General features: G+C 38.3%; 1 protein-coding gene across 3 annotated transcripts in view; it reads left to right on the top strand.

The window, feature by feature from the left end:
- Positions 1-19,170, top strand: part of LOC139762366 (proton-coupled zinc antiporter SLC30A5-like) — a 90,960-nt gene that overhangs the window by 33,106 nt on the left and 38,684 nt on the right. For all 3 annotated transcript variants that reach the window (XM_071687137.1, XM_071687138.1, XM_071687139.1), the window contains exons 4-7: positions 9,528-9,745; positions 11,918-12,096; positions 12,478-12,645; positions 16,763-16,866. In XM_071687137.1, coding sequence (XP_071543238.1) covers positions 9,528-9,745; positions 11,918-12,096; positions 12,478-12,645; positions 16,763-16,866 — 669 coding nt within the window. The remainder of the gene's footprint in view (positions 1-9,527; positions 9,746-11,917; positions 12,097-12,477; positions 12,646-16,762; positions 16,867-19,170) is intronic.

The following is a 19,170-nucleotide window of genomic DNA, read 5'->3' as shown; positions in this document are numbered from 1 at the left end:
GGTAGTTTAACAAAGGTTTAAAAGGCTACTTGATAGCATAGAAGTTCAGGAGACAGAACCATACAAATGTAGAACTCTTTCCCCTAACTGTACAAAAAAGTAGAAAAAACATCTTCATTCCCCTTTTATACAAGGAGCTGTTGAATGTCATCCACACCCTTTTCTGGCCTTCATTAAGCAGTGAACCAGGCCAAAACAAGACTGATACGACAGCTATATGTTTTTCTGTTACTTTTCAGTGCTATTATTTCATAAAGGATATTTTTTTCTTGTTTTGCTTATAGTGATTGCCTTTCTAGACCACACCTTCTGATTAATGGTTAACTATTCCTTCCCTACAATCAGCTGTTAGTCTGCAATATTTTCTGTTCATAAGTATTCAAGTTAACTTCATGTTCTAACTTTGAACTTCTCCTTGACTTTTACTTAGTTTCTTCTATATTGTTTTCTGAGGATAACAACAGGACAGTTAAAACATCTGAGCTTAAGTTGTATTTTCCACAAATTAATGTGGTTGCAACTAAGGAAGTGATTGATAGGGCAAAAACATGTTCAGACAATTCAGACAAACAGAAGATAATCTCACTGCCTGATTCAAGATAATGAAATGAGTTAACTTGTTGAAAATCCAGAAAGACTAATATATTTGTTTGAATATTATTCACATTATTTCCTATGGAGTTCACAAAGTCCAGTGTTATGAATGTTACAAGAGCATTGAATGAAAGCCTTCCATAGAGGAGCAAATTCCTGCATAAGAGGGAACTGAGAGTTGAGCAGAAGTTCTGGTATTCTTGTGGATGTGAGGCAGGGCTGTTTAATGTCACTGTAGCTTTTTAGTTATATTTTTTTTTATTTTATTTTTTTATCATACTTTGTTGCTGTCTCCCGCATTAGTGAGGTAGTGCAAGGAAACAGACGAAAGAATGGCCCAACCCACCCACATACACATGTATATACATACACGTCCACACCCGAATCAGTCACCACCACTGTATCATCAGCGAACAGCAACTGACTCACTTCCCAAGCCCTCTCATCCACAACAGTCTGTATACTTGCCCCTCTCTCCAAAACTCTTGTATTTACCTCCCTAACATCCCCATCCATAAACAAATAAAACAACCATGGAGACATCACACACCCCTGTCGCAAACCAACATTCACCGAGAACCAATCGCTTTCCTCTATTCCTACTCATGCACATGCCTTACATCTTTGATAAAAACTTTTCACTGCTTCTAGCAACTTAACTTCCACATAGCATCTCTATCAACTTTATCATATACCTTCTTCAGATCCATAAATGCTACATACAAATCCATCTGTTTTTCAAAGTATTTCTCACATTACATTCTTCAAAGCAAACACCTGGTCCACACATCCTCTACCACTTCTGAAACCACACTGCTCTTCCCCAGTCTGATGCTCTGTACATGCTTTCACCCTCTCAATCAATACCCTCCCATATAATTTCCCACGAATACTCAACAAACTTATACCTCTGCAATTTGAACACTCACCTTTATCCCCTTTGCCTTTTACAATGGCACTATGCATGCATTCTGCCAGTCCTTAGGCACTTCACTATGAACCATACATACATTGAATATTCTTACCAACCAGTCAACAGCACAGTCACCCCCTTTTTTGATAAATTCCACTGCAATACCTTCCAAACCTGCTGCCTTGCTGGCTTTCGTCTTCCGCAAAGCTTTCACTGCCTCATCTCTGTTTATCAAACCAGTTTCCCTGACCCTCTCACTTCACACACCACCTTGACCAAGACACCCTGTACCTGCCACTCTATCATCAAACTCATTCAACAAACTTTCAAAATGCTCACTTCATCTCTCCACTTCACCATTACTTGTTATACCTCCCCATTTGTCCCCTTCACCGATGTTCCCATTTGTTCTCTTGCTTTATGCACTTTATATACCCCCTTCCAAAACCCAGCTACATACACTCATATATACATAAATGCCCACACGTGCACATTTACATACATATACATTTCAATGTATACATAATATACATACACAGACAAAACTTTCCATGATTTACCCAAGATGTTTCACATGCCCTGGTTCAATCCATTGACAGCACGTCAGCCCTGGTATACCACATCGTTCCAGTTCACTCTATTCCTTGCATGCCTTTCACCCTCCTGTATGTTCAGGCCCTGATTGTTCAAAAATTTTTTCACTCCATCCTTCCACCTTAAGTTTGGTCTCCCACTTCTCCTCGTTCACTCTACCTCTGACACATATATTCTTATTGTCAATCTTTCCTCTCTCATTCTCTCCATGTGACCAAACCATTTGAACACACCCTCTTCTGCTCCCTCAACTACACACTTTTTTTTACAACACATCTCTCTTACCCTTTCATTACTTACTCGATCAAATCACCTCACAACACATTGTATTTCCTACACATCCACCCTCCTCCGCACAACCCTATCTCTAGCCCATGCCTCGCAACCATATAACATTGTTGGAACCACTATTCCTTCAAACATACCCATTTTTGCTCTCCAAGATAATGTTCTCACCTTCCACATATATATAATAAAAGGGTAAGAGAGATATGTGGAAATATATATAGTGTGGTTGAGAGAGCAGAAGAGGGTGTGTTGAAGTGGCTTAAGCATATGGAGGAAGTGAGTCAGGAAAGATTGACAAAGAGGATACATATATCAGAGATGGAGGTAACAAGGAGAAGCAAGAGACCAAATTAGAGGTGGAAGGATAAAGTGAAAAAGATTTTGAGTGATCAGGGCCTGAACATACGGGAGGGTAAGGCGTGCAAGGAATAGAGTGAATTGGAATGATGTGGTATACCAAGGTCGACATGCAGTCAATGGACTGAAGCAGGGCATGTGAAACATCTTGGGTAAACCATGGAAAGGTCTGTGGGACTTGGATGCAGATAGGGAGATGTGGTTTCAGTTCATTACACATGACAGCTAGACTGAGTGTGAATGAATGTGGATGAAGGCAGCAGGTATGAATATGTACATATGTTCCTGGATTAACTGACATCAGACATTAACTTGACAGTGATGCTTTTGATTGCTACTACTAATTTAAGCAAATGAAAAGAGTATGTAGTAAAAATGTTTTCATTTCATGATGTGATTTATCGTATGTTTGATATGAACCTCCAATGAATCAAATAGAAATGACCAGTTGAGCATTTAGCAGAGAGTCATAGATGAGGGGCAAACTGTTCATGAAGTGTTGAGATGCAACAGGCCCACTGAAGTGTGTCTGTGTGCCTTGTGAATGTTTCTGTACATAAGATGTCAGCAAAGCCTCCTTTTTGAGTAAATTTCATGTCAATTTGATAAACTAAAAAAAGAAGGAATTTTGTGTGAATGGAACTTTTAACAAGATTGAGATTAGTTAAATACTTTACATTTTTCATAAGTGGTAAGTAAGATAGGTTAACATGTTTTTCCTGTATGACCAGCAAATATGATGCTTATATATTAAGTATTAATTGATAAGTTTTATGTATGGAACAGAATATTTTTAGTGATGTTAATTAAAAACTTAAATCAGAATTGTGAAAATGAGGATTGAGATTAGTTAAATACTTTACATTTTTCATAAGTGGTAAGTAACATAGGTTAACATGTTTTTCCTGTACGACCAGCAAATATCTTATATATTAAGTATTAATTGTTAAGTTTTATGTATGGAACAAAATATTTTTAGTGATGTTAATTTAAAACTTAAATCAGAATTAGTGCCAGAATTGTGAAAATGAGTTATGGGAACTATTTCCACTAAATTATCTGTTATAACACTGACTTTGACAAGATTATTTTTGTGATATTTTTGGTATTCTTGTAACATGAACAGATTTTGTTCATTGTTTATAAAGTATCGGTTGATAGTGTATAGTTGTCACATAGAAAAATATTTTTTTTTTTTTTTTGTCGCTGTCTCCCGCGTAAGGAGACAGACGAAAGAAATGGCCCAACCCATCCCCATACACATGTATATACATACACGTCCACACACTCAAATATACATACCTATACAGCTTTCCATGGTTCACCCCAGATGCTTCACATGCCCTGATTTCAATCCACTGACAGCACATCAACCCCGGTATACCACATCGATCCAATTCACTCTATTCCTTGCCCGCCTTTCACCCTCCTGCATGTTCAGGCCCCGATCACACAAAATCTTTTTCACTCCATCTTTCCACCTCCAATTTGGTCTCCCACTTCTCCTCTTTCCCTCCACGTCCGACACATATATCCTCTTGGTCAATCTTCCCTTACTCATTCTCTCCATGTGCCCAAACCATTTCAAAACATCCTCTTCTGCTCTCTCAACCACGCTCTTTTTATTTCCACACATCTCTCTTACCCTTACGTTACTTACTCGATCAAACCACCTCACACCATACATTGTCCTCAAACATCTCATTTCCAGCACATCCACCCTCCTGCGCACAACTCTATCCATAGCCCACGCCTCGCAACCATACAACATTGTTGGAACCACTATTCCTTCAAACATACCCATTTTTGCTTTCCGAGATAATGTTTTCGACTTCCACACATTCTTCAAGGCTCCCAGGATTTTCGCCCCCTCCCCCACCCTATGATCCACTTCCGATTCCATGGTTCCATCCACTGCCAGATCCACTCCCAGATATCTAAAACACTTTACTTCCTCCAGTTTTTCTCCATTCAAACTTACCTCCCATTTGACTTGACCCTCAACCCTACTGTACCTAATAACCTTGCTCTTATTCACATTTACTCTTAACTTTCTTCTTTCACACACTTTACCAAACTCAGTCACCAGCTTCTGCAGTTTCTCACATGAATCAGCCACCAGCGCTGTATCATCAGCAAACAACAACTGACTCACTTCCCAAGCTCTCTCATCCACAACAGACTTCATCCTTGCCCCTCTTTCCAAAACTCTTGCATTCACCTCCCTAACAACCCCATCCATAAACAAATTAAACAACCATGGAGACATCACACACCCCTGCCACAAACCTACATTCACCGAGAGCCAATCACTTTCCTCTCTTCCTACACGTACACATGCCTTACATCCTCGATAAAAACTTTTCACTGCTTCTAACAACTTGCCTCCCACACCATATATTCTTAATACCTTCCACAGAGCATCTCTATCAACTCTATCATATGCCTTCTCCAGATCCATAAATGCTACATACAAATCCATTTGCTTTTCTAAGTATTTCTCACATACATTCTTCAAAGCAAACACCTGATCCACACATCCTCTACCACTTCTGAAACCACACTGCTCTTCCCCAATCTGATGCTCTGTACATGCCTTCACCCTCTCAATCAATACCCTCCCATATAATTTACCAGGAATACTCAACAAACTTATACCTCTGAAATTTGAGGTATACCAATTTATTACAAGTACCAAACCATTTACCTGAATTCCAGAAAACTGGAAGTTCCAGAAATCTGGATATATTTGAAACAGGTTGGTTTTGAATGTGATGAGCTCTGTAGGTCAAATAGACCCTACTTTAGAAGGTTATTGATTTGTATGTATCTCTTCAATACAATTTCGTTCTTTATTCTTCATTGTTTATTTTGTATTTTACATGTATATTAGGCTGTGTTTCAAAAAACCGGAAAATCCTGAAACCCGGGTCACTTCTGGTTCCAAGCTCTCCAGATAGATGGTTCTGTACCTGTTGTCACATTGGAGAAACTTACTATATTGCAAATTTTGATACAGTAGGAGCAACATTCCCATAAATTCTTTCCTTCTGTACCTTATTATTTGATACTGCATTATTTATGACTGAAAAATGCTTTCTCGGCATTAGTTTCATCCATCTTAATAACTCCTGTGAAGAAATTAAAGGTAATATTGACCAAAAAAAATAAATTTGACCACTAAAACACCAGAGGTGAACCTGTTGCCTTTCAAAATGTGGCAGAAAGTTTTTAATCAAGAATGCATCAAAAATTGAATATAATGTAGCACTGTAACTTTCTCTAAATGCTAGGAATATTACAGAAGACAACTTTTGCCTGGGAAAAAGAAAAATACTCTGGCAATCCAGTTGGAGAATCAAAACCAAAAATGGGTATCTTATATAAGCTCATATATACTCCATGCAAAAACCAGTTGTGAATCATATCTCCAAAATTAATGGGAAAACTTAATTGCATTGGCAAGAGTGAAAAAGGTAGATTGAATGTACTGGTAAACCTACAAATATACAAGTTCCCATGTGCAAATATTAAGCTATAATAGAACACAAGCAGTCAGAAATGTAATTTCAGAAGAATGTGTAACTAGGAGCTTCTGCATACCCAATAGATGTAAGTCATTGACATCGCCCTACAGCAAATAGAAAATCTCACCAAACAATTTCCATCAAAAACACAAGACAATTGAGGTTTCAAATGGAAGCTTCAGATTCAGAAATGCAGAATGTTGAGCCAGAAGGTGATCAGAAAGGCACTTTAGACATGTAACACAAAGTCATGGAGGAAGAGGTAGGCAATACTATGCGAGGTGACAGTAAGGAAAATGTTCAGGATCTCACTTTAGACATTGGCTCATTTGTGGAAAGAAAGGTAGAGAGTGGAGACCAAGAAGCCACCACAAGCTATGATGTGAATAATGAGAGAGAAATTGAGTTAGGTACAGAGAGAGATGAGAGGAAGAGCATGGGGAACTGGAGCCCAGGAAACTAGCACAAGAGATGGGCTGAATTGAACAGTGAATTGACAAGAAAATCACAGGATGTACAGAGTCTGTATGCAGTGTGTGTGAAGGGAATTTACGTTTCACAAAACTAATGTATCATGTTAGGGAAAGTGTAAATTTCAGTGTCCAAAAACAATGGGAGACTCAAAATGTGGATCATAATTTGGACTGAAAAATGTAGTCTTCAAATTATCTGTTTCTCATTCAAGAATGAAAGAAATACACGTAGAAGTGAAGGGTATGGAAAAAAAAAGATATGGTACCCTATGTGGCCTTGATATAGTATTGAAGTTAATGCATAGATTCCCAAGGGGCATGGGAGAGAAATAGGGGAGATAGGTAAGCCCAGATTATCTGTTTCTAAGTAAGAAATGAAAGAAATACATAGAGAATTAGAGGAGGAAATTGTGCCTAGATTATGTTTCCTAGTGAGAAATGAAATACATGCAAAAACAAGTGATATAGACAAAAGTAAGCATACAAATTGTATATGTCCATAGTATGAAGCTGAGATTAACAAGTAGATCCCAAGGGTAGTGTAAGAGGAATGGTTTTTAAGGGTGTACCACACCCTGTCAAAAGCCTTAGATATGTCAAGACCACTACATATGACCCCAAAATCTTTCAAGGATGACCAGACATTATTAAGATGGGAAAGAATATCACCAGTGGATCTCGCCTTATGGAAGCAATACTGGTGATTAGAGAGAAGACTGATATTTGAGAGGTATAAGGAGATGTGAGTTGAGGGGGAATTCACAGACTGGAAATGTATGATGTCAAATTAACAGAATGATAGTTAGAGGGGTTAGAACACTCATCTATCTTAGGGATAGGATGTATCAAGGCATGTATCCAAGGAGAAGCAAATTTTAGAAGGCAAATATTGGTTTTTAAACAGAAACGGAACAGGTGAGCAAGCACAGATGAAAGTTCAGAGGCACACTCTTTCACTATACGGGGATGGATGCCATCAGGACCATAAGTCTTGCCCTTGTCCAGAGAAAGAAGCAATTTTTGGACAGTCTGAAAAAGATTGCAGGAGGGGGCATTAGGATTAGTGAGAGAAACATCAAGGGGTGAAGGAATGTTGGAGTCATCCAAGGTGGAGTTAGCGGAGAAACAGGAACTAAAGGGAGTTGCTTTGTCAGTGGGAGAGACAGCTATAGTGCTGTCAGAACGGAAAAGTGATGGAAAGGTAGAGCAACAGAAGTTGTTAGAGATTCCTTTAGCTAAAGACCAGAAAGAGTTATCAGTGGATGATGAGGAGATATTATCGTACTTCTTTTGAATAAAGGAACACTGTGCAGTGATTATGGGCAGTGATAAATGCTGAATGGGAGCCAGTGGAAGGAGAGTTTTGCCAAGCCCGATATGCCCGATCCCTTGTTTGAGTGGCTTCAAAACAGGAACAGTTGAACCATGGATTGGATGAAGCTGACCTTGTCAGACATCACATTCAGCTCACTACACAAAGTTTCCTCTGACCACTTGCCCATCTAATCCACACAACCATCAAAAAGTCTTACAAACGCTACAGGAAATCAGATTAGCAAGCCTGCAGTGCATGGAACAAAGCTCCTAAATTCTATATGATTTCAGATCCCTAAATCATGTCAGCACACACTTCATCAACATCAACCAAACCAGCAAAAAGCATATACCACAAGGGCATAGAAAAATATATAACCCAAACTTCTTCCCATAGGCTACATGTCTCATAGAACAAAGAATCCAGCTCAGATGGAACTATCCTCCATCTCTAGAAATTAGAGAACAAATCCAAACTCTAGGTACTGCCATCATCAACCTAATCACTGAAAGCCAAACTACACATTGGCCCTCCTTTCTCAACATAACAAGCTATGGGACACTCAGCAGCCAACTTTAGTGTACATTAAAGATGATCCAAACTTATTACACTCATCCAGTGCCTAACCAAGAAGCACTTCTGATTAATTCCAGTGACTTCTCTTCTCCCACAGAACTCACATAGATACTCAGTTACAAACCAACCTCACCCCTAACCATGAAAAAGTACACAAAGTCCACTCTCAGATATCTAAAACACTTCAATTCCTCCAATTTTTCTCCATTCAAACTTACATCCCAATTAACTTGTCCCTCAACCCCACTGATGTAATAACATCCCATCCACTCATGTATATATACATAAATGCCCATACATGCATATATACATATACATATCAACATATACATATATACATACACATACACAGACATATACATATTCATACTTGCTTGCCTCCATCCATTCCTGGCATATTTTCAGATGTATCGCAATGACATTTCTTTTACCTATTACATGATGAGCATATCTTGCACCACTTTTTATTTAGATGAAACCATTGTCATATTTTTGCTCAATTTGGAAATGGTCTTGTGAATTTTCACCAATGAGAGATAAATCTAACATGACTCAAAATGCAAAAGAATTTTGCAAGGTTGAGAGTCTGTGAACAGAGCTGACCAGCCGTGAAATGATATCCTGTTTAAGGTTGGGCAATCCTCATGATGGATATCAATAAACCTAACATAATTTAGTGTATTTTGATCTTTTGGGGTTTATATATTTGCAGAATCTTGCACTCCTTTAAAGCAGTTCTTGGCACCCATATGACTAGTCCAGTTTTGCTTTTACAGTGCTAGTAATTTTTTTATGATTTTAGGATTTGTATTCTAATAATCATTCTTTTATGTATAGGATTAGGGTTTTTGCATATTCTTTCTTCCACTGATTTTTATTTTCTTTCACAGATGTTCTTTAGTGTATGGCATTGTGTATCGACCTTTCACAGGAAGCAAAAAATTGCAGCAAGCTGTTTGGATTAATATTGCTAGACATGCATTTGTACAGACATGCCTAAATCTCTTGTGGTTTTATGGACTGGCTCATGTAGGACCATTACGCACAGTGCTGCTGAGTGAGCATGCTGATGTTGTTGTGCTTGCTGTCTGGAGTGCAGTTCTCAAAGGTAACTGGAATATATTATCGGCATTTTAAGATGAATACTTATATTACACCATCAGGGCTAGAGAGTATTGTAGAAGTTTTTGGACGTGGTTTTGTTTTTAGTTTGTGGACTGAGATTGGTGGATAAGAAACAAGAATATTTTGATGAATTTAGTTTTGAAAAGGTAAAATGAATAAGGATAAGATTAAAGTGTCAGCTGATGATGTAGTCTGTGGGAATTTATGAAATGGAGATGGATTAGAGAGAAAAATATGATGCTCCATGAACAATTAGAGTATAGTAAGAATAAAGGGAAATTGAAGAGTATAATAAAAATTGAAATGGTAAATAGGTATCTGAGGTGAAAGAAAATAATTTGCATTGCATTATATCATGAGAATCATTTGACTAAGTTTTCTACATTATTGTGGATAACAGCATTCTCTTTTGCATTTTATCATCCTATGAATATTTTGCAGTATCCTAATCCTAAACTGTATTTTCCCAATAATCATTTTATTCGTCAGTGCTCACTTCGTCTTCCAAATATGTGGTGTGAGGTGGTTTGATCGAGTAAGTAACGGTAAGAGAGATGTGTGGAAATAAAAAGAGTGTGGTTGAGAGAGCAGAAGAGGGTGTTTTGAAATGGTTTGGTCACATGGAGAGAATGAGTGAGGAAAGATTGACCAAGAGGATATATGTGTCAAAGGTGGAGGGAACGAGGAGAAGTGGGAGACCAAATTGGAGGTGGAAAGATGGAGTGAAAAAGATTTTGAGTGATCAGGGCCTGAACATGCAAGAGGGTGAAAGGCATGCAAGGAATAGAGTGAATTGGAACGATGTGGTATACCGGGATCGACGTGCTGTCAGTGTACAGTGTATAGTGTATAGTGTGGCTGTATAAAGACAAGTGGGACAAAGTGAATGTTCACATTACAGAAATATGAATTCAGTGCGTGTAGATAGTAAGTTGTGTGGGAGAGTGGTGATTGAGAGTGTGGTGGCATGCAGAGAGCTTCGGATTAGTGAGGAACAATGTGGCTTTAGGAATGATAGATGTGTAGATTGAGTTTTTGGTCTGAAGAATTTGTGTGAGAAATTCATAGAGGAACAGATTCATGTTACATTTATTGGTCTGAAGAAAGCATATGATGAATGTGATAGAGATGCTTTGTGGAAGGTGTTACAGATATGTGGTGTGGGAGGAATGCTTCTAATATTAGTGAAGAGGTTTTTTAAATGAGAAAGTAAAGTATATGGATAAGAAGGATTAGAGGAAGATGAGTGATTCCAGGTGAATGTGGGTCTACAGCAGGACTACATATGTCACCATAACTGTTTGATTTGATTATGGATGGGGTGGTGAGGGAGGTGAATGCAAAAGTTTTAGAGACAGGAGCAGGTCTGCTGTCTGTTAGGGGTGGAGCAGCTTAGGAGATGAATCAGTTATTGTTTACTGATGATATGGCAATTGTGTCAAATTCAAGTGAGAAACTGCATTGTGAAAGGAGAAAGTCGAGAGTGAATGTGAATAAAAGCAAGGTTATTAGGTTTATCAGTGGAGAGAGACATGTTAATTTGGGTGTAAGTATGAATGGGGAAATTTTGGAAGAAGTGAAGTGTTTTAGATACAGGTGGACGTGGCAGCAAATGGAACTATGGGAGCTGAAGTTAGTTATAGAGTGGATGGGAGGCACTCTCTGAGTTTGCTTAGATGGGTATGTTTGAAGGTATAGTAGTCCTGATGGTGTTTTATTGATGTGAGGCATGAGCTCTAGATGAAAGCAGTTGAAAGAGGGTGAATGTTTTGGAAGCTAGATATTTGAGAACAATATGCTATGCAAGAAAGTTGATCTAATAAGAAATATTAAAGAGATTTGATTTTAAGAAAAATATGGTTGAGGAAGCTGAAGAGGGTGTGCTGAAGTGGCTGTGACATATGGAGAGAATGAATGAGGAGAGATTGACAAAGAGGGTATATGTTTGAGAAATAATACTTGTCTCCTTTTCTGCACAGTATTTTTTTTTTCAGAATAAGTTATTCATACATCTTTTTAGAGGGCGAGATTGTTAATGCTGTTATTTTTCTTTTCCTTTCCCATCTCATTATATGTTTTGCTGTTTTTCATCAGTGTTATTATTAGCCATTAGTTTACATTACAGTGTGAATCATGGAAACATGTAACTTTCCAGGTATTGGTGGCCCAGGGAAACTACGAGGCTCATTTTGGTTTGTCCTTGGTGTCCTTTCCCTTGTTTTGTTTGATAATGACTTAAACAAGGCAACAGAACATCCAGAAGGGCAACAGCATCATGGTATCAGCCATCTACTGTACTATCTGTTAGCCTGGGCAGGGCTTTCAGATCATGAGGTATTAATCCATTATGTTTCACTTCATATGCTTTTTGTGCAAGTGGCTGAAATATTTATGAAATTGATTTTTGTAGTAGATATGTATTGCAAGTAACGTTGATACCTGATACATACCAAGAAAGACATAGAGCTGAAAAATCTTTCGCTCTTCATTGCTAAGTGGCTTTAAGTGTTTCCACTATGAAATGGGGGAAGGGCATTCAAATTTTTATACAACTGTGAAATGTTTAAAAGTAAATGATGCGTACAAACGTTTGTTGAAATATTTCAGATGGCTGTGGTCTAGCCTTAAAGTTAATGCACAGATCAGCTGCAAATGTTTTTGATTGCTCTCTAATTTTCATCTGGATTTATGAAAATTTACTTCTCTTGACACTAGGGTGGTATTGTAGTGCTTTTGCTGACTCTCTGCCTTCAAGCATATGTCAACAATGGTGGGCGTCGATTAGCTCTAGATGTTGGAGGATCCAAGCATTTACATGCTTTAACCGCTATTGCCTCTGCAACATTCCTTTGTCCTCTTGCCTTTATGATTTGGCTGACACAGGTATGTATATGAGACAAGCTCCCAATGTAGTCTGACTTTGCATTTCATTTTCATAAATGTTTTATGCTTATAATTATTTCGTTTTTTGTATGTGCCTGATGATGTTCTGTAAGCCAACTTCTAGTGCAGCAGTAAAGCCCATGTAGAGGTTTCTTCATATTCTCACACATCTCTTCACTTTCCTTCATGTTAACTCCATTTTGCATGCATTCCTCTGTCCTTCTACTATATTTTTCATCAACACTCACTTTCACTAGTCTTTGCGAAATACTCTTCTGTTCCAGTCTTTACACAAACATTCTGTCTTTGTTTCCATATCACAGTAACATAATTGTCTATTGCTTGTACCAAATATCCAAAATCTTTATTTCTGTTATTCATTAAAATTGTCCATTTACTTTCTTATTAACCATTTCCTCTCAAAAAAATCCATATTTATGTCTTGAATACTATTAGCTACCTTTTTTATGACTATATTAAATGTAAATGTTTGCCACACAGTTATTTCTAACAGTCTCTGTACTTTTGCAAATGTAGTTTTAACTTCTATCACTTCCTACAGGGCATCAGTGATATCCTTTCCTTCTTACATTCTGATACTTCTTCCCCTGTTTCATTGTTATTTTTCTGTTCCACCTTAATATTAGGTATAATGGACCTCCATCATTTGTCCCTTTAGTCAAATTTTTGTGCCTCACCCGCATGTGGACTGCTGGCATTCTGTCCACAAATATGCAGTCTCATGTTTTCATACATAACTCTTGACAACACTTAACTCACACAACTCATTCTCCATAACTCTAAATTTTTCCTACAGTGAGCACTATGTGCTAGCCCTGCCTTTTGGCAAAATGGTAGGAGCAATAGATAGAAGTAGTAGTAAACAGGTGCATTAGATAGAAGTAGTAGATAGGAACATCAGGTGGGAACATTAGGTAGAAGTTAGTAGAAACATTAGGTAGGACCCTGTGAAAACACTGAGCTAGAGTTGTTCTGTACCCATGGCCTGTTAAGGGTGAGGCATTAAAGGCAAAAAAGCAGCTTTGGAGTTCATCAGTTATAGAGATTCTTTTGCCATGGCCACCCCCCTTTGAGAGAGTTCCTAAAGGGAACAGGTTTCAGAGATATAGATAGATAGATAGTCATATTTTTTTACTCAAACTCCCTTCTCTCAGACCTAACAAGGTAGAGAGTGGATGTGAGTGAAAGAGGCTGTTATTCATGTGGTCCTTGTGCTGCCTTGGTATTGCAGGATTTGAGGAATAAGTATGAAAAAAATATATATACATGGCAGTTGAAGATTTAATTGAGGGATATGGGGTAATTGATAGTTTGAATAAAAATGGTGAACATTGTAGAGTTGTATGCTGACAAAGGACTGGTGATTGGGAATACCTGTTTTAAAGTGGGGGACATACATAAGCATAAGTGGTGAGTAGGAAAGATGGTCAGCAGGCATTATTGGATTCCCAACTGATTAATAGGCATGCAAAATAGAAACTCTTGAATGTGAATGTGCTTAGACGGGCAGCTGATCATTACCTAGAGGAGTCAAGGATGAAGATTTGTAGATGTTTTTCAGAAATGATGAAATTATATAAGTGAGAAAAGGGTAGTGAAAGTAAGTGAACTTGGAAAAAAGACTTGTGTGAAGAAATACCAGGAGACACTGAGCATAGAATGGATAGGGAGCTGTGGTTTTGGTGCATTACACTTGACAACTAGAAACTGAGTGTGAACAAATGTGGCTTTTGTTTCTGTCGGGATAGAGGAAAGTGATTGGTTCTCAGAGAATATCTGTTTGTGACAGAGGTGTGTGATGTCTCCATGGTTGTTTAATTTGTTTATGGATGAGGTTGTTAGGGAGGTGAATGCAAGAGTTTTGGAGAGAGGGGCAAGTATGCAGTCTGTTGTGAATGAGAGGGCTTGGGAAAAGAGTCAGTTGTTCGCTGATGATACAGCGCTGGTGGCTGATTCAGATGAGAAACTGCAAAATTTGGTTACTGAGTTTGGTAGAGTGTGTGAAAGAAGAAAGTTAAGAGTAAATGTGAATAAGAGCAAGGTTATTAGGTTCAGTATGGTTAAGGGACAAGTTAATTGGGAGGTAAGTTTGAATGGAGAAAAACTGGAGGAAGTGAGGTGTTTTAGATATCTGGGAGTGGATTTACCAGCGGATGGAACCATGGAAGTGGAAGTGAGTCACAGGATGGGGGAGGGGGTGAATGTGTGGAAGGCTAGAACGTTATCTCGGAGAGCAAAAATGGGTATGTTTGAAGGAATAGTGGTTCCAACAATGTTATATGGTTGTGAGGCATGGGCTATAAATAGGGTTGTGCGGAGGAGGATGGATGTGTTGGAAATGAAATGTTTAAGGACAATGTGTGGCATGAGGTGGTTTAATTGAGTATGTAATAAAAGGGTAAGAGATGTGTGTTAGTAAAAAGAGTGTGGTTGAGAGAGCAGAAGAGGGTGTTTTGAAATGGTTTGGTCGCATGGAGAGAATGAGTGAGGAAAGATTGGCAAAGAGGATATGCGTGTCTGAGGTGGAGGGAACAAGGAGAAGTGGGAGACCAAATTGGAGGTAGAAGGTTGGAGTAAAAAAGATTTTGAGTGATTGGGGCCTGAATATACAGGAGGGTGAAAGGAGTACAAGGAATAGAGTGAATTAGAATGATGTGGTATACCAGGGTCGACATGTTGTCAGTGGATTGAACCAGGTCATGTGAAGCGTCTGGGGTAAACCATGGAAAGTTTTGTGGGGCCTGGATGTGGAAAGGGAGCTGTGGTTTTGGTGCATTACACATGACAGCCAGAGACCAAGTGTGAATGAATGTGGCCTTTGTTGTCTTTCCTTAGCACTACCTAGCGCGCGCAGGGGGAGGGCGGTGCCATTTCATGTGTGGCAGGGTGGCGACGAGAATGGATGAATGCAGCATGTATGGATATGTGCATGTGTATATATGTATATGTCTGTGTATGTATATGTATGTATACGTTGAAATGTGTAGGTATGTATATGTGTGTGTGTATGTGGGAGTTTATGTATATACATGTGAATGTGGGTGGCTTGGGCCATTCTTTTGTCTGTTTCCTTGCGCTACCTCGCTGATGCGGGAGACGGTGACTAGATATGATAATGAAATATGTATATGTATGTGCATATATGTATATTTATATGTTAGTGGATGTGACCTTTCTTCATCTGTTTGCTGGTGCTACCTCAGTAAAGTAAGAAATGGTGGTCAGTTATGAAAAAGAAAAAGTAAACTGCATATATGCAGCTTGGGTACTTATGAATTCATCACACTGGAAGTAGGGAAGACCAGTACCTCCTGTGGTGTATGCCATTTAGATTAGCACCACTGATAATCTTTACTCTGAATAATGCCTCCTGGCTGACTTTGAAGCCATCAAATGGTAGGAATCCTAAGTATTGATTTGATAAGTGTATGGGTGTTACTTGAGGTTCAATTTTTTACTGGTTCATTTTTATATACTACCTGGCAGGACTAAGTATATGTGTGTATGTGGTTATGTGAGCGGATGTGGCCTTTCCCACGTATTCCCTGCAAGTCTTAGAAGGCAACTAAAAGGGAAGGGAGCGGGGAGCTGGAAATCCTCCACTCTCGTTTTTAATTTTCCAAAAGAAGAAACAGAGAAGGGGGCCAAGGGAAGATATTCCCTCAAAGGCTCAGTCCTCTGTTCTTAATGCTACCTCGCTAACGTGGGAAATGGCGAATAGTATGAAAAAAAGACCTCGCTAATGTAGGAAACAGTGATCAAGTATTAAAAACATATGTGCAGACTGGGCACTTGCGAATTCATCACTCTGTAAATAAGGGAGACTAGTACCACATGTGTTTTACATCTCATAGATTAGCACCACTTGTAATCTTAACTCTGAATATTGCCTCCTGGCTGGTGGGAATCCTAAGTATTGATTTGGTTGGTGTATGGGTGATACCAGCAGTTTGATTTTTAATTGGCTCTTTTTTTTTTTATACTGTCTGGCAGGAGTAAGTGTCCCTCTTTTGGGTATAGAATGGTGTATCACATGAAAGTTATTTTTGACTAGGATTATTCTTTCTGTAATTGTTAATATCCTTTAATGTTACAGGACACACCAGACCCAGGGGCTCTGCAGTTTCTACCACAGGCCTTTATTGTTGCATTGCTAGTCTTCATTTTACATTATTATGCTGATGATGCATGTGTGCAAAGGTATGTGGTCATACTCATTTTTGTGGAGAAGGACTAGTACATTTTAAAAAGGCAGATTTTTCATATCCTTCATAATTTGTAAATACTTTCTCTTTTCTCTTCTTTTCTCTTTCACAATTTTCTCTACTATATTTCTGTGACTAGAGCCCCCTACATGAAAAAAATAAAATCTTTATAGTGTATAGTATTTATATACATTTGTGTGAAAGATATTGGAGAAAGTGAATTTTTTGTGGCAAACTCAGCCTGTTTGTGGTAATGCCATGAGTGAAAAGTCACCTTCAGTGAGGTTAATAGATCAGAGTGCAATCTTGTTAAAGAACAACTCATTCTGAAAGAGTCCATTCTTTCTGCCCTTCTGACCGCAATACAGCCTTGAAGTTGCAGGAACCCTTGAAGAAGGGGTCCTGGGGTTGTATGGTAATAATGAGAGTAGATATGAAGAAAGCATGTTATACTATTGAGAGGGAGGCTTATGGAAGGTATTATGAATGTATAGGGTAAATGGAAAATTACTAAATGTAATGAGGAAATATTACTGGTAAAGTACTAGTAGATTAAGGTTTTGGTTCAAGTAGGAGTGGAGGAGGGTGAGTAGTTTGCAGCAAAGGTGGGTGTGTGTCAAGGATGTGCTGATGTCTCTGTGGTTATGAAGGGCCATATACAGAGTGAAAGTGCATGTGGTCATAGAATTATCTCTAACTCTTGAAGAAGGTGTCAAAGATTGGTAGGTGGTTGTAACTTGACATTGATGGGAGTTGATGGGTCTAAAGCCCAGATGACCAGTCTACCCACCAGCTGTAATTGTTTAGTCTGTTTATGGACAGAGTGGAAAGGAAGATGAATGCAGGGGTGCTAGCATTAGGGCAGGTCCTTGGTGTGATTGGTATGGGGGTTATGGGAGTTGAATAGAGAGCTGTTTGCAGATGATGCAGCTTTGATAGGTGACTTTAGAGAAAAACTCCAGAATCTGGTGATAGAATTTCGGAGTGTGTGTGAATGGAGAAAAATGAAAGTAGATGATAACAAAAGCACAAAAGCAAGATGCTGGAATGCAGCAGGGGTATGAGACAGAATGGTTTGAGTGTTAGTACAAATGAGGAGCATTGGAAGTAATAGAGTCCTGTAGGGTGAAAGCTGGGGTTGAATTCCTGGATGCATGGATTGTGGAAGGATAAGTCAGTATTTAATGTATGTGAATCTTGGGCCTTTAACAACAGTAGAAAGAAAGATGATGGACATATTAGATATTAAAAGTCTTAGGACAACATGTGGTGTGAGGTGAGTTGATCATGTAAGGAATGGTGGTGTACCTACCTACAAGAACCTGCAACATGATTTTGTCAAATGGTATGGCCAGCATGTACATTCATAAATTGTAGTCTGATTGAGAGAGGGAAGTATTACAGTTTGTAAATAAGTTTATGTGATAGCCAGAATTTCCAAGCCTTTGCTTATATATATAAAGATATCCTTTTAGATTTTACCTTTAAGAGTTTAAGTACATATTATGGTGATTATCAGAGAAAGCAAATTGATGATTATTCAATCTGTTTACAAGGTAGAGGAAATAATGATAAATTTAGCATAATCATTCAATCAGTATATAAGGTAGAGAAAATAATAATAAAACTAGTGTTACAATCATCTAATCAGTATTTAAGGTTGAGAAAATAATGATGAATTTAGCTTAGTTGTAATGAGAAAATAATGATGAATTTAGCTTAGTTGTAATGCTCTGTACTGTACGCTCATGATACTGATACTGATGGCTCAACTTCTCTGCGAACTTTACATGGCTAGATTTGCTTTTATATTATTTGTTTTATTTTGTAAGAATAAAAATGCTCTCATACACATGGAAAAAAAGGATTCTTCAGGAGTGGACAGAAAAATCTGTTGAGAGGTTAAAAGGAAAAGAAGGTAATTTGGAAAACTATTCAGAATTGCAGACCAGTCTCTCTATCAAGTGTGGTTTGTAAAAAATTGGAAAGATAATCAGAAAGCAGATGATTATGTATTTGCAAAGGAGAAACTTTCTTACTGGGAAGCAACACGGTTTTAGGGAAAGATTTACATGACCAATCTTTTAGACTTTTTTTGATAGGTTGAGCTCCATGTTAAGGTGGTGTCACACAGGCACTCTTTCTAGAGTAACTCCTCCTGGAAACTCCTTTCTGGTTCACCAGAGGGAGTGCCAGCACATATTTTCTGCCCTAAACCCAAAGTCTGCTGTGCACATCATCTTTTACGTGTACCAGCAAACACCACAAGATCAAGAGAGCATTATGATTATTCTGAATT

Source organism: Panulirus ornatus, chromosome 43, assembly GCF_036320965.1.
Source record: "Panulirus ornatus isolate Po-2019 chromosome 43, ASM3632096v1, whole genome shotgun sequence".
Taxonomy (NCBI): Eukaryota; Metazoa; Arthropoda; class Malacostraca; order Decapoda; family Palinuridae; genus Panulirus; species Panulirus ornatus.
This window is presented reverse-complemented; position numbering and strand designations above follow the sequence as displayed.